Raw genomic sequence first — 24,959 nt, 5'->3', positions numbered from 1 at the left:
AAACTCTTGAAAGCCAGAAGGTCCTGGATATTTCATCCAAACACAAAAGAATATACCTTCGTCTCAGCGCCACACAGAACCTTCTCTAAAATTGACCACATACTGGGCACCATAGCAAACCTCAAAGGGTACAAAAAAATTAAGATAACCCCCTGTATCTTATCAGACCACCATGCTTTACAGTTAGAATTGAACAACAACACAAACAGCAGAAAACCTACAAACTCGTGGAAACTGAATAATGCCCAATTGCACCATCCCTGGGTCAAGGAAGCAACCTAGATGCCCAGCAACTGAAGAATGGATGGAGAAAATGTGGTACTTTTACACAATGGAGTACTACTCAGCGGGAAAAAAAAAACAATGGAATCTTGATATTCGCAGGCAAATGGATGGAACTGGAAGAAGCCATCCTGAGTGAGGTAACCTGGTCACAAAATGACAAACATAGTATGTACTCACTCATATATGGATTTTAGACATAGAGCAAAGGATTACCAGCCTACAATCCACAACACCAGAGAAGGTAGGAAACAAGGAGGACCCTAAGAGAGACATACATGGTCCCCCAGAGAAGGAAAAGGGGACAAGATCTCCTAAGCTAATTGGGAGTTTGGGGGAGGGAAAAGGGAGTTAGAAGAAAGAGAAGGGGAGAAGAGAAGGGGAGAGGACATGAGGGAGCAGGAAGATCAAGGCAGGGGAAGAACAGAGCAGAGCAAGAAAAGTGATATCATTATAGGTTTAAACAGAAACCTGGCACTGGGGAGATTTCCAGAGATCTACAAGGATGACACCAACTGGCAATCTAAGCAATAGTGGAGAGGCTACCTTAAATGCCCTTCCATGATAATGAGATTCATGACTACCTTATATGCCATCCTAGAGCCTTCATTAAGTAACTGATGGAAGCAGAAGCAGACACCCAAAGCTAAACACTGAGCAGAACTCCTGGAGTCAAGTTGCAGAGAGGGAGGAGTGATGAGCAAAGCGGTCAAGACCAGGAGGGAGAAAACCACAGAAACATCTGACCTGAACAAGGGGGAGCTCATGGACCCCAGAGTGATAGCTTGGAAACCAGCATAGGACTGACCCAGACCCCTGAAATTGGATGTTGGTTTGGAGGTCTGGGAAATCTATAGGGCTTCTTGTAGTGGACCAGTATTTATCCCTAGTACACAAATGGACTTTGGGAGCCCACTACACATAGAGGGATACTCTCTCAGCCTAGACACATGAGGTAGGGTCTAGGCCCTACTCTAAATGATATGACAGACTTTGAAGATTCCCATGGAAGGCCTCATCCTCCCTGGGGAGCAGAAAGGGAATGAGAGACGGGGGTTCAGTATGGGGCAGGAATGGAGGGGAGGGAGAGGGAACTGGGGTTGACATGTAAAACAAGATTGTTTCTAATTTAAATCAATAACAAAGAACCCAGTGAGGTCCTGGAGCTTCTGGCATCAGCTGAGGAAGCACAAACTTTTGTTTAAAATAATGGCGACCCTGATGCAATGAAGGGAGCCATTGCCTGTAGTTACATCAGAGGTCAGCTGGTGGCAATTGAAGTTCAAGGTGTCAGCCAACCAGGAGACAAATCTCGGATGGGTGACTTTTGGAGATAGGAGGCCCTGAGATCACAGACTCCAGGACGTCTTTTGCTTCTGCTGAGCTTTTACATGTGGCTGCTATCATCATTCTCTAGTATCTGGCATGGTGTGACTGGCTGTGTGGACATCTCCACTCTCTCTGATGTGGTGTGTTTATCTCATGGAAATAGCCCTTTCTACTGGGCATGGTTACCTGTGGATTATTTTGAAGATGATTTCTTCCTAAGCTGTAGTGTCTAATTGATACTAATAATAATGTTAAATTAAATAGAGCTTTGATAATATAAAACAAACAAGGAAATGTCACAGAGCTAGAACACATGAGTTTCTATTGAGGAGCCATACAGAATGTAGCTTAGGTTAATGATTAAGAAAAGCAACTAAGCCCCAGTAGCCCAGCTAGCTTAAATTCTTTTAATCTTAATGTTGGAAGACGCATTCACAGGTTTTGCAGTATATCAAAGCCAAAACAAAGCTTTGAAAAAATAACTTAAACTTAGACTAAGATGCTTTTGTCAAATACCTTTGAGATGAAAAACCCAAGAAGGCCTCTTCCTTTCCACTTTGTATCCACATAAAAACCAGAGTCGAATGAGAAAAGAGGGATGAGGTTTACTGAGGAATGGATGGATTGGGGCCAGGACTTCAAGTGATGGAGAAGGTGAATGGCTCAAGTGTATAGACAGATGTTTGAGTCTTCACTGCACTTGGGCTGTGCAATATCCCAGGGAGGGTCACAGAAACAGGTCAGGTTGGGAATGTCTGAGGTTAGTATCAGAATTAAAATGGGGCAATGGAGAAGCTGAGTAAAACACATTGCTTTTGATATTGACTGAATTATCAACCATGGTTATCAGAGATAGCAACGGAGAAGTTTAGAAACATTTACGCAAGCCCGAGTTGACACACTGGGGATCTGACCTCCCTTCTTGCCTGGGCTTGTGGTTTGTAACTGGTAATTTCCTTATTCCTCTGACTTCTACATTTCTGTCACAGGAAGACTCTCTTTGTTTATATGTAAATTTTTCTCCATATTTTAAATGAATTAGAAACAAGATTGTTTTACATGTCAATCCCAGTTCCCTCTCCCTCCCCTCCTCCCCTGCCCCTCCCACTAACACCCTACCTACCCCATACCCTTTATGCTCCTCAGGGAGGGTGAGGCCTTCCATTGGGTGTCATCAGAGTCTGTCATATCCTTTGGGGTAGGGCCTGGGCCCACCCCGTCTATCTAGGGAATATCCCTCTATGTGGAATGGGCTCCTAAAGTTCATTCCTATGCTAGGGATAAGTACTGAACTACTACAAGAGGCCCCATATATTTCCGAGGTGTTCTCACTGACACCCACTTTCATGGGGTCTGGAACAGAAACTGTCTTATTTTACATATCAATCTCAGTTCCCTCTCCCTCCTGTCCTCCCATGCCCCCAACTGATCCCCAATCCCGCCACCCATCTACTCTCCAAGATGCTGACAGCTCCCATGGAGGATCATCAATGTCTGTCAGATTATTTGGGGCAGGGCCTAGACCCTCCACACGTACCTAGGCTGAGAGAGTGTCCCTCCATGGTGTATGGGCTCCTAAGTCCATTTGTACAATAGGGATGAATACTGCTTCCACTGCCAGAGGCCCCATAGACTCCCCAGGACTCCTCACTGACAGTCACATTCAGGGGTCCTGGTTAGGTCGTATGCTGGTTCCCCAGCTTTCATGTTGTTGTCCATGACCTGCTCAGGACAGGGTTTCCTCAGCATGGTATTGACCCATTTGCTCATCACTCCTCTGTCTCTACAACTGGATTCCAAGAGTTCCCTTCGTAGCTGTGAGTGTCTGCTTCTGCTTCCAGCAGCTACTGGATGAAGGCTCCAGGATGGCATTTAAGGGAGTCATCGGTCTCACTGCAGAGGAACGGCACTTGAGGTAGCCTCTCCACTATTGCTGAGATTCTTGTTGCCGACATCCCTGTGGATCCCTGGACATTTCCCTAGTGCCAGATTTCTCTTGAAGCTGCCATGGCTCCCTCTATTAAGGTATCTCTTTTCTTGCTCTCCTCTATTGTTCCCTTGACTCAGTCTTTCTGGTCCCTCTTGTTCTCCCTTCCCCTTCTCTCCTCCCCTTCTCTTTCTCCTCCCTCTCTCCCCCCTCCCCCGTGCTCCCAATTTGCTCAGGATCTCTTGTCCCTTCAGGAAGACTCTCTTCATTCCCTCTCTGCCTCAAACCATCTCAATGACTTTTTTCCCTCTGTTCCATTTTTATCTGGACCACAGTTCCTGATGTGACACTGCAGATCCTATCTTAATATTCTCAGCACTTAAGCTCAGGGGAGCAAATTCTCTCGCTGTTGTGTAATGTGGGGGAATATCGTTCGTCAGACAGTATCCTCCTGTCAGCCATGAGTATGCATTATAAGTGGAAAAGAACACCTCCTTTAAAAGGAGAATTTATTCCGTCATGTAATTCCATTCCACATTCAAACCATGTGGTACTGATGACAGAAAACAGTGCTACAATTTAGAACATACATAATAGAGAAAAAATTTTGATGACGAGTTATCGTTTGTTCATGTCCACGGCCATTCCTCCAGGACACTCAAAGGGAATTAGGGACAGAGGACCTTCAGAGTCACAGTAAGTTCATGTGCCAAAACATCAAAATTAGCATCATACCAAATGCTGAGAAAGCAGAAATTTTCCACTAACTCCTGAAGAAGGTAACAGGCCCTCCTTTCTTTGAACATCTTCGAATTTGTTCTTGAACACTTAGCTGATACATAAACAGAAGTAAAATAAAGGAGCATTCTAAGTATAGGAAAAAGGTGACATAGAGAAAAGCAAATAAGATATCATTGTTTTAAAATGGTATTAATGTCTACACAGAAAATAATAATCATTGTATGATAATCATCCTAGGAAGGGAATTCTTGATCAACACGCCAAATTCTTTTGCTTATATGAAAACTTGGCAGTGGAAAATGAAATGAAAAACACATTAATTTCATGCAACACCCCCCACCTCACACCTGTGATGTTATATTGATTTTGTGAAGCTGTCTTTAAAGAAAGTGCCACAAATCAGGACTTTGTGTTAAGAAAACACTTAAATGCCAGGCGTTGGTGGCGCACACCTTTAATCCCAGCACTCGGGAGGCAGAGGCAGGCAGATCTCTGTAAGTTCAAGACCAGCCTGGTCTACAAGAGCTAGTTCCAGGACAGCCTCCAAAGCCACAGAAAAACCAAAAAAAAAAAAAAAACACTTTAAAAGTTGTGTCCACACTCCCTTGTCAGATATCCACTAATTTGTCAGTGTGGTAACATTGGTTTTATATTTCAAGAGAAACTCCACCAAGAATGAAATATTGAATATACCAGAATCCCAAGGCCTGTGAGGACCAGGACAGCCATCCCCATCTTGATGAGATTCTCCACTGTGTGATCCTTGTTCTCTGAGGCTGTGGACAAAGAAGTTACAGAGGTTAGGGATGGTCAAAATTGCCTCAAGGCACACATTAAATGTCCTCAAGATAAGGAAATGTCTACTTTAGGACCCCTGCGTTCCCTGGAAAAATCATTCACCCTCTGTTTCCAGTGCTGTGATTTCGAGTTATCATTATTCAACTGTCTTGGGGTATGGCAGGTTCTAGAACGGACTGATAATCTCAAACGATCAAGAGAGCAGAAGAAGATAAATAGGATGTGGGCGTGTTTAACAGATCTGAGTGTGTCTTCTCAATTCTACTTTCTCATTTGCTGTAAACACCCATCAGTCTCATCATGCAAACCCCTGACATCTGGGATGAATCTTTCTGCTGGCATAGCTAGGTTCCCTTTGTTACTCTTTTTTTTTTTCCAACTTTTTTTTATTTGAATTAGAAACAGGATTGTTTTACATGACAATCCCAGTTCCCTCTCCCTCCCATCCTCCCCTATCACCCCCCCAAGTAAAACCCTACCTATCACATATCCTTTCTGCTCCCCCTTGGATGGTGAGGCTTTCCATAGAGTGTCATCAGAGTCTATTGTATCCTTTGGGCCCCCCGTGTGTCTTGACTCAGAGAGTATTCCTCTATGTGGAATGGGCTCCCAAAGTCCACACCTATACTAGGGATAAGTACTGAACTACTGCAGGAGGTCCCGTAGATTTCTGAGGTTTCCTCACAGAAACCCATGTTCCTAGGGTCTGGATCAGTCCCATGCTGGCATTCCAGCTATCAGTGTGGGGAGCAAGAGCTCCCCAATGTTCAGGTCAGCTGTTTCTGTGGGTTTCACCAGCCTGGTCTGGACCCCTGTGCTCGTCACTCGTCCTTCTCTGAATCTGGGTTCCAGTTCAGTTCGGTGATTAGTTATGGGTGTTTCCCATAACTTCTGAATGAAGGCATATAAATCAGTCATCAATCTCATAATAAGGGAATGGCATTTAAGGTAGCCTCTCCTCTGTTGCTGAGATAGTTAGCTGGTGTCATCTTTGTAGATCTCCAGACATTTCCCTAGTGCCTGATTTCTCTGTAAACCTAAAATGTTTCCCTCTATTAAGTATCTCCATTCTTGTTACCTTCTATTTGTCCCCTGACTCAACCTTTCTGCTCCCTCATGTCCTCCTCACCCCTCCTCTTCTCTTCTCATTCTCCTAGCTCCCTCCCCCTCCTCCCGTGCTCCCAATTTGCTCAGCAGATCTTGACCCTTTCCCCTTCTCCAGGGGACCAGTATGTCTCTCTTAGGGTCCTCCTTGTTTACTAGCTTCTCTGGCAGTGTGGATTGTAGGCTGTTATTCTTTTTAAAAATACATTTAATTATTTTTTTAATTTACATCCCAGCTATAGCTTCCCCATTCCTCCTTTCCTCAAAGTCAGTACTTCCACACTCTGTTCCCTTCCACAAAACCACTCCTTCTTCATTTTTGTTTAGGAAAGGGTGGTCTCCCGTGAACATTAAAAAAATGGCATATAAAGTTTTGGTAAGACTAAGCACCCCTCTCCCATTGTATTAAGGTTGGGCAAGACTACCCAGTATGAGGAGTAGGTTCACATAATAAAGTAAAAGTGTCATAGCCATCCCTTGTCCCCACTAGGAGTTCTTATTAGAGTCTTCAGCACTACAGTGAAACCAGTAAATTCAGAGTACAGTAACCTGGCAATATAGGGCATTGATCCATGGATGACTGCACTGAGCGGCCCCAGCAGTGTCTGAGTGTGGTGTCAGTAGTCAGCTCAGAAGAGGTTTGTAGATTCAGGTGCTCAGTCTAGGATGATTTCCTCAATGGATTTTTGTTGAGAGTTTATTCCCTCGTCATATTTAGACCTCCCATCTCTTCTGTGATCTGAGCCTCCCCTGAACTGTTCTGACCTAGGAACCACCTAGTGGTGGTTGAAGAGAAACTAAGTTATAGTTTCTATGAAATGAGAAATGGTTTCTCCTAAGGCTTAGAATCTATGTTTTTATCATGTTTTTAATATTTAAATCAATCTTTTCTCATTTTACATACCAATCCCAGTACCCATTCCCTCCTGTCTTCCCTCTTTCCCACCTTCCCCCAGCCCAGCCCCATCCACTCCTCACAGAGGATAAGGCTTTCCATAGGGAGTCAAGGAAGTCTGTCACATCTCTTTAAGTCAGGACCAAGGCCTCCCCACCCTATATAAGCTGAGTAAGATGTCCCTCCAAAGAGACCAGGCTCCAAAATAGGCAATTCAAGCACTAGGGATAAATCCTGGTCCAGTGTCAGAAGCCTTACAGACTTCCCAAGCCACACTACGGTCAACCACATTCCAAGGGCCCAGTTTGATCCCATGCAGGTCTGCCTGCTGTCAGTCTGGGGTCAGTGAGCTCCCACTATCTCAGGTCAGCTGTCTCTGTGGGTTTTCCCAAAATGGTCTTGACCCCTTTGCTCATATTGTTGCTCCTCCCTCTCTTTGACTGGACTCTGGGAGCTGGGCCCAGTGCTTAGCTGTGCATCTCTGCATCAGCTTCTGTCAGTCGCCTGATAAGGATTCTGTGATGATAATTCATGTAGTCATTCATCTGATTACAAGGGAAGGCTGTTTCAGGTACCCTCGCCACTAATGTTTATGGTCTTCTTTGGGGTCATCTTTGTGGATTCCCGGGAATCTCCTTGCTTCCAGGTTTCTCAGTAGTGCCATAATGACTCCCTCAATCAACATAAATCTTTCCTTGCTCTTTCTCTGTCCTTCCCTCATCTTGACCACTCAGTTACGTCATGTTCTCTTCCCCTCCTCCTCCCTCCTTTCCTTCTCCCCTCACTATGCTCTCAATATTCTCAGGAGACCTTGACTATTTCCCTTTCCAGGGGGATCCAAGTATGTCTCTCTTAGGGTTCTCCTTGTTACCTAGCTTCTCTGGGGTCATGGACTATAGGCTGATTATCCTTTGCTTTACATCTAATATCCACTTATGAGTGAGTTTATGCCATGCTTGTCTTCTGGGTCTAGGTTACCTCACTCAGGATGCTTTTTTATAATTCCATCCATTTGCCTGCATATTTCATGATCTCATTGGTTTTTTATGTGTACAGTGCTCGGTCTGCATGTTTATCTGCAGGCCAAAGTAAGGGCATTGGATCTCAATATAGATGTTTGTGAGCCATCATATGGTTGCTGGAATTTGAACTCAGGACCTCTGGAAGAACAGCCAGTGCCCTTAACCGCTAAGCCAGCTCTCCAGGCCCTTATTGTTTTTTTGACCATTGAATAGTACTCTTATGTAAATGAACCACATTTTCTTTATCCATTCTTTGCTTGAGAGGCATCTAGGTTATTTCCAGGTAGAACCTACATCTTATGGATCACATTTCCCTGATGTTACTCCCACATCAGATCAAGAAATTTCTCTAGGTCCAGCTCAGGTAGGAGTGCATCCTTCTGATGTAGATTGCCCTCCATCTCTTTTCTCCCACGGATGTGGGAAATGCAGGACCAAGGTGTGGGGCAGTGACACATTGTTCTATCGTCCTGGCTCTAAAAGGAAGGTGAGAAGGGTGTGTGTGTGTGTGTGAACCAGGAAAGAGTGTAGATGGTAAGCCACTGGGATGTCACCTACTAGTTTCCCCAATAGTATGAGTAGCTGACACTAAGCATAGATCCCAAGCCTGACATGCCTAACCTTTCTTTTCATCATCTTTAAAAACAATAATTATTGAACCAAACAGGACAGGCTATGGTGAAAGCAGAGAGTGCTGGAGGTGTCCCACCACTTTAGGTGACTCAAGGGTCAGGGGTGGATAGTCCTTGGTGAGCTCTTGTTCAGATGAGCACACCAAGGGCAGCAGAAGACATTTTTATCTGTCATCTACCAAAAGAGGGTGAAATAACACAGTGCCATTGTGTGTATTTCACCCTAAAGTGAAAGGTTGCAGAGAGAGAGAAAGGGTAATAAGACCCTAAAGCAATACAGTACTTGTACCTCATATACTTTCGTCCTAGGACAACGAGAAACTAGAGAAAACCATTGCAGGCTCTGGACATTGATATAAGCAAAGAAATGTGCTTATGTTGACTTACTGAGTGGAGATAGATAGATAGATAGATAGATAGATAGATAGATAGATAGATAGATAGATAGATTAACGAGCTCAAGTCCTTATTAGGGGCACACTGGAAATTCACATACAACTCACTACACTGATGGATACATTGTCTGGGTTCAGATTACTACTGGAGATTTATCACAATTTACTTCAAATAGGTTCCTCCTACATTTGACTCCCTAGAGCAGCCACAAGGTCAAATATTCCTTTGCCTGAACATTTCCATTATTTAAAGTAAATCCATTGATCATATCCATTGCACAAGAGTGAGGTGGAGTCACAGAAACCTGTGAAAGTGTCAAAGTTCAGAACACCCGATGGTCTTTCTTGGTGGGTGAGCACTCCTGAGTGTGTCTTACCCTCTGATCAGGACTAGACCCCACCCATCTTCAATGCAGCCTCAACCCTGGACTCACTTGGCTTCCACCACTAGAGACTCTTAACTGTGGCTCCCTCAATTGCAGAAAGCTGCCACTAATTTACCCACCATTAGCACCTTCACTAATAGGATTCTTCAGTCTCAGGAAGTAACCAGCTGGTGACACCAGTCACTGTATGCCCTGGGAGTAAGTGGAGGGGACATCCTCACAGTGGGTAGTCACCACTGCATGGATATTTGAAGGAAGGAGCAATTCTAGCTCTAGAGGTCTGGAGAAAGGGCTTCACTCCACATGAACTGTAGTCATGTGCTCAGTGACTCTCTGTGGCTTTACAAGCCCTGAAGTTACAGCCTGTAAATTCTCCAAAGCAATTTAAGGACCAGAAAGATGAGTAGTTGTCACAAGAAGCCAGGTGCTGTTTAAATGGACAGGTTGAAGAAATGAAGGTCAAAAATACAGATGTTTCGCCAGGCGTTGGTGGTGCACACCTTTAATCCCAGCACTCGGGAGGCAGAGGCAGGCGGATCTCTGTGAGTTTGAGGCCAGCCTGGTCTACAGAGCGAGTGCCAGGATAGGCTCCAAAGCTACACAGAGAAACCCTGCTTGAAAAACCAAAAAAAAAAATGCAAATGTTTCCACTTATGAGTGAACAAATACTGAGTTTGTCTTTGTGTGTCTGGGTTACCTCACTCAGGATGATTTTTTCTAGATTCTTCCATTTCCCTGCCAATTTCAGGATGTTACTGTTGTTTACAGCTGAATATTACTCCCTTTTATCCATTTTATCCATTAAGAATTTTATCCATTCTTCAGGTAATGGGCCTCTACGCTGTTTTCAGGTTCTGGCTATTAAGAATAATGCTGCTATCAATATAGTTGAACAAGTTTCCTTGTGTAATGATTGAGCATCTTTTGGGTATATGCTCAAGAGTGGTGTTGATGGATATTGAGATATATTGATACCCATTTTTCTTTAAAAAAAAAACTGCCATATTGATTTCCAAAGTGGCTAAACAAGTTTGCACTCCCACCAGCAATGGAAAAGTGTGTCTGTTACTTGACATTCTCACAAAAATAACCTGTCACCAATAGCTTGGTCTTAGCCATTCTGACAGATTTAAGATAGTATCTCAGAGTCATTTTGATTTGTATTTCCCAACGATTAAGGATGGTGAGCACTTTCAAAATGTCTTTGGCCATTTGAGATTCTTCTGGTTAGAATTCTTTGGTTAGCTTGGTGCCCTGTGGGGGTCTTGTCTGTGAACCTATAAGGGTGGCCATACCTCTTTGGTGTGGCTTTAGGTGGACAGACACAGAAGGAGGGAAGACTGAGGCGTGGCTTATATTTTCAACTCTTTTTCCAGTGGGTCAGCCGACCTGGAAGGGAGGGCTCCTGTGGTTCTTTGTATTTTTCTATGTAAGTGCTTCCCAGTCAACACCCATTTATCATTTACCTAGGCAGCAGTGAGATCGTTACATCCTTGACTTCAGTGCACCGCTTTGCAATTGGCTTCTTTTGTATTTCCATGTTGAATTTCTTGAGTTCTTTACAAATTTTGGAAATCAGCCCTCTTATCAAACGTGGGGTTTTTGAAGATCTTTGCCCATCCTGTAGACTGACCTTTTGGCTTATTGACAGTTTCCTTTGCCTTGCGAAAGCTTTCCAGTTTCAGGAGGTCCCATTTATTGATTGTTGCTTTCGGTGTCTGTGCCACTGTGTTCTATTTAGGAGGTGGTCTCCTGTACCGATGCATTCAAGGCTACCTCCCACTTTCTCTTCTATCAGGTTCAATGTAGCTGGATTTATGTTGAGGTCCTTGATTCACTTTGATTTGAGTTTTGTGCATTGCCGTAGATATGGATCTATATGAAATCTTGTGCATGTTGATATTCAGTTAAGCCAGAACCAATGATTAAAGAGGTTTTCCTTTTATGATTGTAACATTTTGGCTTCTTTTGAAAAATCAGGTGTTCATAGTTGTGTGGATTGATATCAGGGTCTTTTATTCAATTCCATTGATCCACTTGTCTGTTTTTATGCCAATACCAAGCTGAAACAGCCAATTTTTGCACAAGACTAATATACCTTGTGTCTTGGTTTAATTCCTCCATGTGGTGCCCCTGGCTCTTGTGAACTGATCTCATGAAATGGGACTTTAATTACTGTGTGATCTTGAAGCTTGTAGCAGTTCTCCTCTGCAGAGAACAACCTGCATAGCTATTCAACAAGCTCTGCCTTTTAACAGGGTTGCGAGAATCCTGCCTTGTTCTCTGTGAATCTGTCCATGATACAGGCCTCTCAGGAAAGCCCCTGCCCACTCATTGATATCAAATTCACTGGGAGCATCACAGTTGTGGGCAATCTTGGGTGAAGCATGTTGCCAAGGTAACATGGTCCTATTCTGGCTGCAGCCATGACAGCTCAGAATTCATTCAGAATGAAGAAGAAGGGGTCTGGGAGAAAATGTAAGACAATACTGATCCAACCCAATGGTGGATCTGCAGACAAACCATGACAGAGTCTTAGTCAGGAAGCCATATCAAGTCCAACACAAAGCTCTGTTAACATGTGCTCAGCATCATGTTACTCTAACAAAGATGTTTAAGTTACCCTTGTAGTTGGAAGTCTTCAGGAGCTTAGCAATAGTTTATTAGGCTAATTGATTGACTGATGGGGGAATTCCATTTCTCTTACTGGTTGATGAACAAAACGAGGTCTAGCCAATGAGGTAAGAAGATAGGTGTGACTAGAATGAAAAGGTAGGCAGAGAGAGCTGGCCAGAACAGTTACCATGTAGGTTGCCAATGGAATAACAGATCTGGACCCTTCTCCAGTAAGATAAGACCATGTGGAAATACTTAGATTAATAGAAATGGGTTAATAATTAAGACAGAGCTAGCCAAAAGAACCCCAATTCATTGGCCCACGGATTTATAATTAATATAGCACCTGTGTGTTTATTTGAAGGCTAAAAAAGGCAGCTGCAGAGGCTAGAGAGATAGTTCAGAGGTTAAGAACACTGCCTGCTCTTCCAAAGGTCCTGAATTCAACTCATAGCAACCATATGGTGGCTCACAACCATCTGTACTGAAGTCTGGTGCCCTCTTCTGGCTTGCAGGCATATATGCAGACAGAATGCTTTAGACATAATAAATAAATCTTTAAAAAAAAAAAAAAAAGGCAGCTGCAGGCCCAGGCTGGGAAAGAAAATCCAGCAACAACTGACCAATTGACATGATAAAATTATTCCATGAAAACTGTATGAAAGGAAACTGGAGTGTTGGAAATGATACAAAGATAGTTTCATCAGTGGAAAATAAAATTCACCATTTTCATTCCTAAGCCGACAATGTCCAAGTTGGACAGTGTTGACACCTTACTCCATTGGAGTGTAGCTGCTCCCCTGTGTCTTCATCATGAGGCTTCTTGAAATCCAATGGAACACTATCCTCTCTAATTCTCAAGTCTAAAAATTTCATTCGACATTCCTCATTGGTTGTCCTACACTGTAGAATATTAGTATCTCTAGAGATTGATTTAATTATGAATAATTAGTAGTAGAAAAACATGACACAAAAGATTCATTCATGAAATTTCACCTATACATGGCACACCAATGACATAAAGATAATCTCAATGTTTCATTGTGAGACTCAGGATCCGGACAGCACAGCTGTTTCAGGAAAGAGGCTCAGCCATCACTGACACTCATAGAGATATACGTGTGTGTGTGGAGATTTTCCTTACACCTAAGGAACAGAAACAACTCATCTCCTGCCTTCCACATAACAATTAATTCCCAAAGAGGGTGAGCCTGTAATCATTGCTCAGGATAGACAGCTAAATGCCTACATCTCAGCTGCTGTGATGCCTGGATTGTGGCCCTTGAAATACACACACACACACACACACACACACACACACACACACACACACACACACACACACATATATATATATATATATATATATATATATATATTCAGGAATTAATGAATATCACAAGGGCCTTACATAGTTGCAGAGAAAAGCACTGTGTATTTGCTGAGTTTACATAATTTTAACAATATACTAAGGGAACATTACATCTTCTGTTTCCTTGCTTTCTAGCAAAGTTATTTGTCTTGCTTTCCAAAGGGAACTAAGGGCCCACTATTGGAAGGATGATTTGCTCTGTGACAGACAACTGGAACTTGGGAAACGTGTTACAACTTAGAAGCAATGTGATGTGACATGCTGCTGTGACTTCTTAAATGTTTCCTGTTGCCCAACAGTCATGGTTTTACACATAGCTAGGGAGTGTAATCAGTAAAACTCCAGATGCATGGGAGAAATTAGTTCCAAATAAATATCAGATACTGCTAAACTGTGGGAAGAAAATCCCAAGTTTGTTACAGAAAGGAATAAGCTACAGGAAGAATCTACAGCAAGAAACAGCCAGTTCATTCATGAGATTATAATGCCAAGTATAGCTTTTGTTTCATCTATCAGGAGAAACCTTAATTCCTCTGAGTTACCTCTTTATACCATGGTTGTATAACTACTGCATGATCTTGAGGCTTGTAGTGTCTCTCCATAGGGAATGGGCTTCCAAATCCCATCATGCACTAGGCATAAACAATGGTTTCACTGCCAGAGGCCACAAACACTGCCCAGGTTCCCCCAACTACACCCACATTCATGCTGGTTCCCCACCTGTAAGACTGGGGTCCCTGAGCTTCCATTTGCTCAGGTCAGCTATTTCACCAGCATGATTTAACACCTTTGCTCATCACTCCTCATGCTCTATAACTGGATTCCAGGAGTTCAGCTCAGTGCTTAGTTGTGAATCTCTTTTTCTGCTTCCATTAGCTATTACATGAAGACTCTATGTTGGCATTCAATGCAGTCATCAATCTCATTACAGGGGAAGGGCATTCAAGGTAGCCTCTCTACTATTGCTTAGATTATTCATTGGGGTCATCATTGTGAATCCCTAGAGATTTCCCAAGTGCAAGATTTATCATTAAACTCATAATGGTTGAGCAGAATTTTTTAAACATGAATTTATTTTGTATTATGTATATTGGTGTTTTACCTCAATGAATGTCTATCCTGGTATCTATAGACATCAGACTTAGGCATCTGATCTACTGGAATTGTTGTTATGGATGATACATAAAGTGGGTATAGAAAAAAAAAAACACTATCCTCTGGAAGAGCAGCCATAGCTTTTAACCACTGAGACAACAATCCAACCCTTTATCTGGATTTGAACTGTGAGGATATACTATAAGTGTCAGTGACAACCTCATATGGCAGTTGTATAAAAGGGTGGTTCTGAGGAAAACTGAGGTAGAGACTGCAATTGGAGAAAGTCCTAGGACACGGGCTCTGATTTCAAGACTGACAATCCTGCAAGCCAATCGTGTGACCTGAGCTACACACTCTGACACTCCGTGCTGAGTGCATGAATCTCTGGTTTCTGGACACTCTGTGGGTCATAGTCATACACTCCTTAGAACAGGAAATTCAATGTTTGGGGGGTAAGACAAGGTAAACAACTCTTTCCATGAGAGATTATTGCACAGGTCTATATCAGTGTTTCCATCATAGAAGGACTGTCTCCTCAGAGAGCAGTGATACCTGTAGCTCATGATGACAAAGTAAAGGACACTCAGTGGTCCCATCACCAACCTTTCCCCCAGGAGAGAAAGGGTCCTGTTCTCAGCAGGCACCATCACAGTCCAGCCCTGTCTGATGCTGTCTCCTTCTAGAACCCTACAGTAATCTATGGCTGTCAGCCTTGTCCAGCCAATTGGTGACCTGGGTGGGACCATGGCCTTCCAGTGTTGGTCACAGTACAGTCTTGTAAGCTTCATTCTGTCCAGGAAAGGAGAACACATCATGAGTGTTCTCACACCCTGATCTAACACCAAAACCATGCACACCACATGTTCCAAGATGATCTACTTCCTGAAAGAATAAAACCACAGGTGTGGTCAATGTCCAGTAACACTCTGCAGCTGCTGGTCAAAGGTGAGAAGTCCCAACCCTGAAGCAATTATTTCAAGTCCTGAAGGTCTTCACAATAGCTGTATAGTGAGGAGAGCCACAGATGGAATGTTATTAATGACACTGAGGGGTTGTTTTCTTTTTTGTTTGATTTGAAACAAGATTGTTTTACATGTCTATCCCAGTTCCCTCTCCCTCCCCTCCTCCTCGACCACGCCCCCCCTCAAACTAAAACACTACCTATCACATATCCTTTCTGCTCCCCAGGGAGGGTGAAGCCTTCCATAGGGGGTCATCAGAGTCTCTCATATCCTTTGGGATAGGGCCTAGGGTCACCCCCCATGTGTCTTGGCTCAGGGAGTATTCCTCTATGTGGAATGGGCTCCCAAAGTCCACCCCTGTGCTAGGGATAAGTACTGAACTATTGCAGGAGGTCCTGTAGATTTCCGAGGTTACCCCACCTTCCTGGGGTCTGGATCACCCTATGCTGGTATCCCAGCTATCATTCTGGGGAGCTAGAGCTCCTCCTTTCTCAGCTCAACTGTTTCTGAGGGATTCACCAGCCTGGTCTGGACCCCTTTGCTCATCAGTCATCCTTCTCTGCAACTGGATTCCAGTTCAGTTCAGTGTTTAGCTGTGGGTGTCTGCTTCTACTTCCACCAGCTGCTGGATGAAGGCTCTAGGATGGGATATAAGTCAGTCATCAATCTCATTATCAGGAGAGGGCATTTAAGGCACCCTCTCCTCTGTTGCTTAGATTGTTAGTTGGTGTCATCTTTGTAGATCTCCAGACATTTCCCTAGTGCCTGATTTATCTGTAAACCTAAAGTGTCTCCCTCTAATATGGTATCTCCATTCTTGTTTTCTTCTATTCTTCCCCCGACTCAACCTTTCTGCTCCTTTATGTCCTCCTCACCACTCCTCTTCTCCCCTTCTCATTCTCCAAGCTCCCTTCCCCTTCCTCCCTTGCTCCCAATTTGCTCAGGAGATCCTGACTTTTCTCCTTCTCCAGGGGACCATGTATATCTCTCTTAGGGTTCTCCTTCTTTGCTAGTTTCTCTGGCAGTGTGGATTGTAGGCTGGTAATCCTTTACCCTATGTCTAAAATCCACATATGAGTGAGTACATACCATGTTTGTCATTTTGTGACTGCGTTACCTCCCTAAGAATGGTTTCTTCTAGTTCCATCCATTTTCCTGCAAATTTCAAGATTCCATTGTGTTTTTTTTTCTGCTGAGTAGTACTCCATTGTGTAAATGTACCACATTTTCTCTATCCATTCTTCAGTTGAGGGGCATCTAGGCTGCTTCCAGTTTCTGGCTATTACAAATAGTGCTGCTATTAACATCGTTGAACAGATGTCCATGTTGTATGAATGTGCTTCTTTTGGGTATATGCCTAAGAGTGGAATTGCTGGATCTTGTGGTAGACTCATTCCCATTTTCCTGAGGAGTCACCATACTGATTTCCAAAGTGGCTGTACAAGTTGTCACTCCCACCAGCAGTGGAGGAGTGTTCCCCTATCTCTACATCCTCTCCAGCATAAACTGTCATTGGTGTTTTTGATTTTAGCCATTCTGGCTGGTGTAAGATGGTATCTCAGAGTTGTTTTGATTTGCATTTCCCTGATGGCTAAGGATGTTGAACACTTTCTTATGTGTCTTTCAGCCATTTTAGATTCCTCTATTGAGAATTGTCTATTTAGTTCTGTACCCCACTTTTTAATTGGATTGTTTGGTGTTTTGGAGACTAGCTTCTTAAGTTCTTTGTATATTTTGGAGATCAGCCCTCTGTCAGATGTGGGGTTGGTGAAGATCTTTTCCCAGTCTGTGGAGCAGCCAATATTCTTAACGTCTGAGCCGTCTCTCCAGTCTCTAGTGCACACTTGTCACCCAGTACTTGAGACTATGAGGAAGTGGGTTATACATTTTATTCCACGCAGATGTGCACAGTGAGACCCTGAACAGAAACCTTCAAACATTTTGAATATGAGGAAACATTTCACATAAAAATGTGAGAAGAAATAAAGCAAGCCCACACGAAAATTTGTGTTTCTTGTGTGTAATATACATTCATGACTGCTACCACCTGGTTCTGACGAAGATGAGGACAGATGAGACAGACACTGATGGGATTTTGGAAATGACATCCAAATGTCATTTCCATAAAAATGGATGGAGTCTACTACCTGACCTAGACACAACCTTGGGGAAGTTGGAGCCTGGTGTGTGAGGAGGGAAGTTTCCCCTTCCTGTGGTGCTGCCCTGCCTCCAGAGGCCACACCCTATGTCTCCAGCCCCTTCAGACAGACTCTGTAGCTCTGCTGATAAGCACAGTTGCAGCCTCCAGGAGGAGACGCCATGACCGTCTCCTTCACAGTCCTGCTCTGTCTGGGTGAGATGTGGAGATGGGGAGGGATGCTGTGCTCTGGGATTGATGCTGCCCCACAGCCCAGCACGGGTCAGTTAGGAAACCCCAGGGTCTCAGGAGGTTCTGCAGAGGGGAGGACCTTCTCAAGCTTCAGGGACAAACCTCTCACAGGGAACTCTCTTCCAGGACTGACTCTGGGCCATGGGACACCAGTGCTGGGAGGTGAGTGAGTGTCTGCAGATGTCCTGACATCACTTCTCATCATTCCTGGACTCATGCTGGGCAGTGAGGATGGAAACCAACACCTGTGTGCTGCTCCTGGGGAGGGCTGAGGGTTGGGATCAGGGGCTGCAATCTGAGAATGGCTGCCCTGGGTCCTAGCTGATCTTTTCCTTGCAGGAACTCTCCCTAAGCCTATCCTCAGTGTACAGCCAGAATCTGTGGTTGCAGAGCAGACTACAGTGACCTTCCTGTGTGAGGGGACCAAGGGAGCCCAAGAATACCGTCTGTATAGAAATGGATATTTCAGGAACAAAGAAATTCCACTGAATCCTAACAAGGCTGAATTCTCAATCTCAAAAATAGCCCCTCAGGATGCAGGGCGATATAACTGTCAATACTGGACCCATGATGGATGGTCACAACACAGTGACGCCCTGGAGCTGGTGGTGACAGGTGAGAGGACTCACAGAGTCCACAGCCTCAGGTTTGTCTGTCAATAAGTGTTCTGGACACCGGGATGACTCTCCACACAACCCTGGAGAGTAAAGAGGCCTTGGAGGGCATTTAATTGATTCTCCTTCTCTCCTAGGTGTCTACAGTAAACCCCGCCTGTCAGCCCATCCCAGCCCTGTGGTGACTGAAGGAGGGAAAGTCAGCCTCCAGTGTGTCTCAAGGCAACCATATCACAAGTTAATTATGACCAAGGAAGGGACAAAAAAGCGCTATTGGATACTGGACTCAGACCAATCTACTCAAAAGTACCAGGACTTGTTTCCTGTGGGTCCTGTGACCTCTAGCCAAAGGTGGACATTCAGATGCTACAGCTTTGATAGTAACAGCCCACGGGTGTGGTCAAAACCTAGTGACCCCCTGGAGCTCCTGTTCTCAGGTGAGGAACCCCAGCTTTCCCTAGAAGGCTGCTGAACTGACACAGGAGCTGAGGGAGGCCTTGGTGTGTGGAGTGTGAGGAGCCAGGGCTTCTGAGCCCATTGACACAGATCGTGGGAGACAGAGGGACACAAGACACAGAATCCAAGGGACACAGTGACATGAGAGTCTACGAGGTCCAGGACAGATGGGAATCTTCATGGGGCCCTCTGTTGCTCTCTGTTACTCTGGATCAGCTTACAAAGCATCCACCAGAGCTTGGGAAACTCCACAGAAAAAAAGAGAGAGGAAAGGGGTGGAGAAGCCAGAGCACTCAGGACACCAGGAGAACACAGCCCACAGGATCAGCTCAGCAGGGATCAGGAGGGCTCACAGAGACTGAAGCAGCCACCAAGGCTCATGCTTCAGTCTTCCCTAAGCCCTCTGCACATAGGCTGTGCTGGTTTACTCTGGGGTCTTTTTTATTTTTTGTTTTTTAGAGGTTCACTCTGTAGGCCAGGCTGGCCTTGAACTCACAGAGACCTGCCTGCATTTGCCTCCTGAGTGTTGGGATTAAAGGCATGCACACCTCTGCCTGACTAGCTTGGGGTTTTTGTTAGACTCATAAAAATAGGAGTCTGGAAGTCTCTGACTCTTTTGCCTGCACAGGAGATCTTTTTCCTCCTACTGGGTTGCCTTCTCCAGACTTAATAGGAGGGTGTTTGCCTAGTCTTACTGCAAGTTGTTATGTCATGTTCCATTAATATCACTGGGAACCCCCGCTCTGTTCTGAAGGGAAACAGAGCAGCAGTGGATCTTGTGAAGAGGGGAGGTAAGGGGAATCTGGCAGAGTGTATTGTTGGCCAGAATAATAACCTAAATAGAAATAAGAGCCATCTTCAATTGTGACTCTCCTGTGTCACTTTCAGACAGACACACCTTCTTCTCTCCTATTTCCTTGCAGGGACCCTCCACAAACCCACCATCAAGACTGAGCCAGGCCCTGTAGTCGCCTTAGGAAGCCCCATGAACATCTCCTGTCAGGGGACCCTGGATGCAGAAATGTGTTTTCTGCATAAAGAGGGAAGCCAACAAACCTGGGGTACACAGACCCCAAAGGAGCCTGGGAACAAGTCCACGTTCTCCATTCCTTCTGTGTCAGAGGACAGTGGGGGGCAATATCGCTGTTACTGTTACAGCTCAGCTGGCTGGTCAGAGCCCAGTGACACCCTGGAACTGGTGGTGACAGGTGAGGGGACAGTGAGGGTCTCAGCCCCAGGCCCTGCGATCAAAGTACCCCCTCCCAAAGCCTAGCCCTGACAGCATTGTGACTGTGTAATCACATGTAACAGGCTGCCTCTTTTTGTCCTAGGAATCTATGACAGTAAACTCAGTCTGTCAGCACGGTCCAGCCCTGTGGTGACCTCAGGAGGGAACATGACTCTCCAGTGTGTCTCACGGGTGTTCTACCACAAGTTCATTCTCACCAAGGAAGATCAGAAGTTCTCCAGCTCCCTGAACTCACAGTATATACACAGTGTTAGGCAGTACCAAGCCTTATTCTCTATAGATCATGTAACAGCAGACCACAGAGGGACATTCCGATGCTATGGTTACTACAACCAAACCCCACAGCTGTGGTCAGCACCCAGTGAGCCCCTGGAAATACACATCTCAGGTCAGTCAGCCCCATCACTGAAAATCTTTTTTGACACCCTAAGCCCTTTGTTATGACCCTGTCCCACTGGGTAGTTGCAGATAAAGAGTGAAAAAGAAAGATCCTGATTGCTGCGCCAGAGCGCCATGCCTGGGGAGAAGCAGTGACATGCGCAGGGCATGATGGGGAGGAATAGGTGTTTGGTAAAAACCAGCTCCTCAATCACTACGCTGTCATCTTACCTCTAGGCCTGTCCAAGAAGCCCTCTCTGCTGAGTCACCAAGGCCATTTCCTGGAACCTGGAGAGAGCCTCACCCTGCAGTGTTGCTCTGATATCAACTATGACAGATTTGCTCTGTACAAGGTGGGGGAAGACATCTTCACCAAGCAGTATGGCCAGAGGACCCAGGTTGGCCTCACGTTGGCCAACTTCTCCCTGGGCTATGTGAGCAGCTTTACTGCAGGACAGTACAGATGCTATGGTGCACACAACCTCTCCTCTGAGTGGTCAGCCTCCAGTGATCCCCTGGACATCATGATCACAGGTGAGGAACAAATGAGAGTCTATGTAGTATCTAATCTCAGCATGAGCTCTCACGGGGGACCTAAGAGCTGAAGGCTGGGATAGGGACAGGGATCTCATGCAGGAACAGATGGAGAGACAGGAAGCAGGAGAGAGAGTAAAGCAGAGATAAGACTGAGTCACAAGTGCTCAGAGCTGAGCCTTGTGAAGTCTCAGCTCAGAGCATTGAAGGCAGCCTCTCATTATCTCTGCTCTCTTTAGGACAGCTTTATACCAGTCCTTCCCTCTCAGTGAAGCCAAACTCAACAGTACAGTCTGGAGACAACGTGTCCCTGCTGTGTCAGTCAGCATACACGACAGACACTTTCATTCTGTCCAAGGAGGGAGCAGCACACCAAACCCAGCGAATGAAATCCAAGTTCCAAGATGGGGAGTTCCAGGCAGAATTCTCCATGAGTGCTGTGACCTCTACCCTCTCAGGCACCTACAGGTGCTACAGGTCTCAAGATTCATCTCCCTACCTGTTGTCACATGCCAGTGCCCCTGTGGAGCTCTCTGTCTCAGGTGAGGCTACTCTGAACTCTCAGGGTGACTTGAAATCCAAACCCTGGAAGAGCCCTTGGCTTGGGTGGGATAAAGGGCCAACAAGAAGGGTGAGTCAGAAGGCTCTTTCCCTGACAGAGAAGTGGATGACCGCAGGGTCCCTTAAGTAGTGGCCACTCCATCCTCTATTGCAATCTAGGTTTGGGGAAGACAGCATGAGGGTCTTGGGGAGGTTACAGGGCAGATATAGGACAGACAACAGAGGCAGGTCCCTGAGTTAGCATCCAACAATCACCCTGTCCTGTACTGTCTCCTAGGACCCACTGGATCTTCCAGCCCACCACCCTCAAGACCCTTGCCAACAGTGGGTAGGTATCAGGCACATCAGTGGAGGGAGTAAGGTCCATCCCCAGGCTGCCTCGCCTGAGCCCACCAAAGTCCTCATTTCTCTGTCACCTAACTTGTGAGTGTGTGAGGCAAACAGAGATACCAGAAATCCATATTTTCGAGTTTGGGATTCAGAAGATGGTGTCCAGAGAGAGGTCTTTTGGCTCACACTGAAGGAATTGACAGGTGGATGAGATGAAGAGCAGGGATCCCAGACACTCACCTCCCCATCTGTCTAAGGTCCTGAGAAATCACCTCTCACCTGCATTGAGTCAGGCACCAGAAGTCTATGTAACCATCCTGTTGGATGTGGTACCCAGATGGGCAATAGCTAGTTATGGGCTGGATACAGCTGCTTCTGGAGATGCTGACTTGGACAAGTCCTTCACATTTTGGGCTGGCTGCTGGTTCTCTGAGTATAAAGTGAGAGACCTGGCCCACATGTGTAAATTTCTTTCAGTTCTGGCCTTGAATGGCGCCTCTACTAACAGAGGAGGCCTGCAGAGCCTGAGTCTGCAGTGGGTCTGCCTCACCATGGTGGTGACATGGGCAAGGGTGGGCACAGGACCATGGCAGGGCATTCCTGCTGCTTCCCTCCAGCTAATGAGACTCAGCTCAGGTGGAGAGAAAAGAGGTGGAAGTCAGAGTCCCTGGGTTCAACTCCCAGCTCTGCCACTTCCTGTCAGGTGACCTGAGGCAGGTGAACTGTGGGGATAGAAGAAGAGACGATTGCTTGTTGCATGATTGTGAGGATGGGAGACGATGAGGGCAATGGTCCACCATGGCTCTGTCACACAGTAGGTGCTCAGATAAGCATCAACAGTCCCTACTCATGATGTCACTTGTTCCTCAGGCCTGGAAATGTACCTGAAGGCTCTGATCGGAGTCTCTGTGGCCTTCCTCCTGTTACTCTCCATTCTCATCTTTCTCCTTCTCCGACGAAGGCGTCAGGGAAAGTTCAGGAAGGATGGTGAGTGCATTGTGGGTGACCTAGGTCTCAGGTGGTGATGGGTTCCTCAAACTGGGACTGGGAAGTCTAGAAACACTGGCAGATCTCAGATCAGAGAGCACGTGATCTCAGAACCTGTGCTATGTCAGGGGTTCTGTGAGCTTTCCATGTCCTGGGACATTTGCTCACTCACCCCTGTTGTAAAGATCCCTTCCTTCCTTCCCTGTACATGTCAGGGGGAGCCCTCCCCAATACCTGAGACTCCTCTCTCTCTTGCAGCCCAGAAAGAGACAGAATTGCAGCTTCCTGCAGGAGCTGCAGAGACAGTAACCAGAGACAGAGGCCTCCAGAAGAGGTAACTCATGGCCAGGGACATAGACCCCACCTTCCTGACACAACTCACTGCCAACTGACACCTCCTTGTCTTTCCAGATCCAACCCAGCTGCTGCCACCCAGGAAGAAATCCTATGTGAGATACAGAGGGTCCTGGGGGTGGAGTCTGAGGTCTCAGCATTGCAGGGGTGGTGAAGAGGTTCTGAGGTCTTAGCTGGTTGGGTCTGATCTTCACACTATGAACACAGGGACATCACCACACTCCCTACTTCTCTGTCCCCCCTTGGACTTGGCAGGAAACTAGAGATCTGAGACATCCCTAGACTCTGGTCATTCTGTTTTTTCTGCTATGACAGATGCCTCAGTGGAGGACATGAAACCTGAGGATGGTGTCAATCTGGACAGTTTGGTGAGGTCCCTGTCCCTGTTTGCAGTGCTAAGAACTTAGGTCCTAGTTTAGTCCAGGCTGCCTTCTTTTTCCTCCCTCGCTTGGCCCTCAACATCATCCATAGCTGACGACTCCCTTCTGCAACTACCTGGCTCCTGTGTGCTATGGCCTCACTCTGCCCTGGGTTTCCTGGGATCATGGGTCTCACAGCTGCCGTCTGCTTTCTGACTCCTTGGCATCTGTCTGGTTGTCATCTGAGGGGGCAGCCTTGATGGAGAAGCCCACAGAAACAGCTAAGGGACCAGCAACTGCAGGCAGGAACAGAGGACCTTGGGCAGACACATGTGTTTTAGTGTTGTATTTTATTGTGAGGGAGGGGGTTGCCTTTACTTTTTCTCTGCACCACCTGCCTTCATGATGCTTCCAGAGGCCAGAAAAGAGCATCAGATACCCTGGAACTAGAGTTACAGAAGAATGCAGGTCACCATGTGGGTTCTGGGAACCAAACCTGGGTCCTCTGCAATAGCAGTCAGTGCTCTTAAACACAGAGCCATCTCTTAAGACCCCAGAAATGTGTTTTCAGGAAGATGGGATCTGTGGGTACAGCCAAGACAGCAAGGTTTAGAGTGTCAGGATAAGAGGCCAGAACTGTAGGAAGGAAGCCCTAGAAGACCCCATCAGGGATGCTGTCACATAAAGGGGTCACTCTGGCCATGGTGTGGAAAACTGGCAGGAGAAAAGTCAGAGGGGAACAGGGGAACATTATCTGTACCTCTTGCCTGCTACAGAGACCACCAGAGGAACAGCCCCAGCAACAGACATATGCCCAAGTGAAAGACTCCATGCTGAGGAGGGCAGAAGCTGTCCTAGCTTCTGTCATGTCAAGAGAAGTCCCAGAAACAAAAGAAGAACAAGCAGAAGAGGGCAGAGAGACACACACTCAGGTTGGTCCTGTACTTCCCCTGCCTTCAGCATCCTGTAAGTCAAGCATGTACCTTCCTCTCCTTCTCTCCCCCTCCAGGCTGCTGAATCTGAGGATCCCCAAGATGTGGTCTATGCCCAGCTGTGCAGCAGGTCACTCAATCAGGGGACAGCTGCACCTCCTCGCTCCCAGGCAGCAGAAGCCCCAGAGGAGCCCACTGTATATGCTGCTCTGGCAGTCACTCGACCAGGTCCTGTTCCCAATAAGGAGGAGCAGTGA

At 45.8% G+C, this 24,959-nt stretch overlaps 1 protein-coding gene across 1 annotated transcript; it reads left to right on the top strand.

The window, feature by feature from the left end:
* The first annotated feature begins 17,878 nt into the window (after nt 1-17,878).
* On the top strand, nt 17,879-24,959 carry LOC100757768 (leukocyte immunoglobulin-like receptor subfamily B member 3). The gene is made up of 15 exons (XM_035449444.1): nt 17,879-17,912; nt 18,075-18,110; nt 18,288-18,563; nt 18,700-18,999; nt 19,942-20,226; nt 20,350-20,655; nt 20,883-21,179; nt 21,419-21,721; nt 22,018-22,068; nt 22,941-23,057; nt 23,316-23,391; nt 23,469-23,506; nt 23,727-23,779; nt 24,547-24,702; nt 24,780-24,959. Exons 1-15 carry the CDS (start codon nt 17,879-17,881, stop codon nt 24,957-24,959), a joined length of 2,508 nt encoding a protein of 835 aa, XP_035305335.1.

This window comes from Cricetulus griseus, chromosome 9 (assembly GCF_003668045.3).
Source record: "Cricetulus griseus strain 17A/GY chromosome 9, alternate assembly CriGri-PICRH-1.0, whole genome shotgun sequence".
Classification (NCBI taxonomy): domain Eukaryota; kingdom Metazoa; phylum Chordata; class Mammalia; order Rodentia; family Cricetidae; genus Cricetulus; species Cricetulus griseus.
Note: the sequence above shows the minus strand (reverse complement) of the source record. Positions and strands in the feature narration are given on the sequence as shown.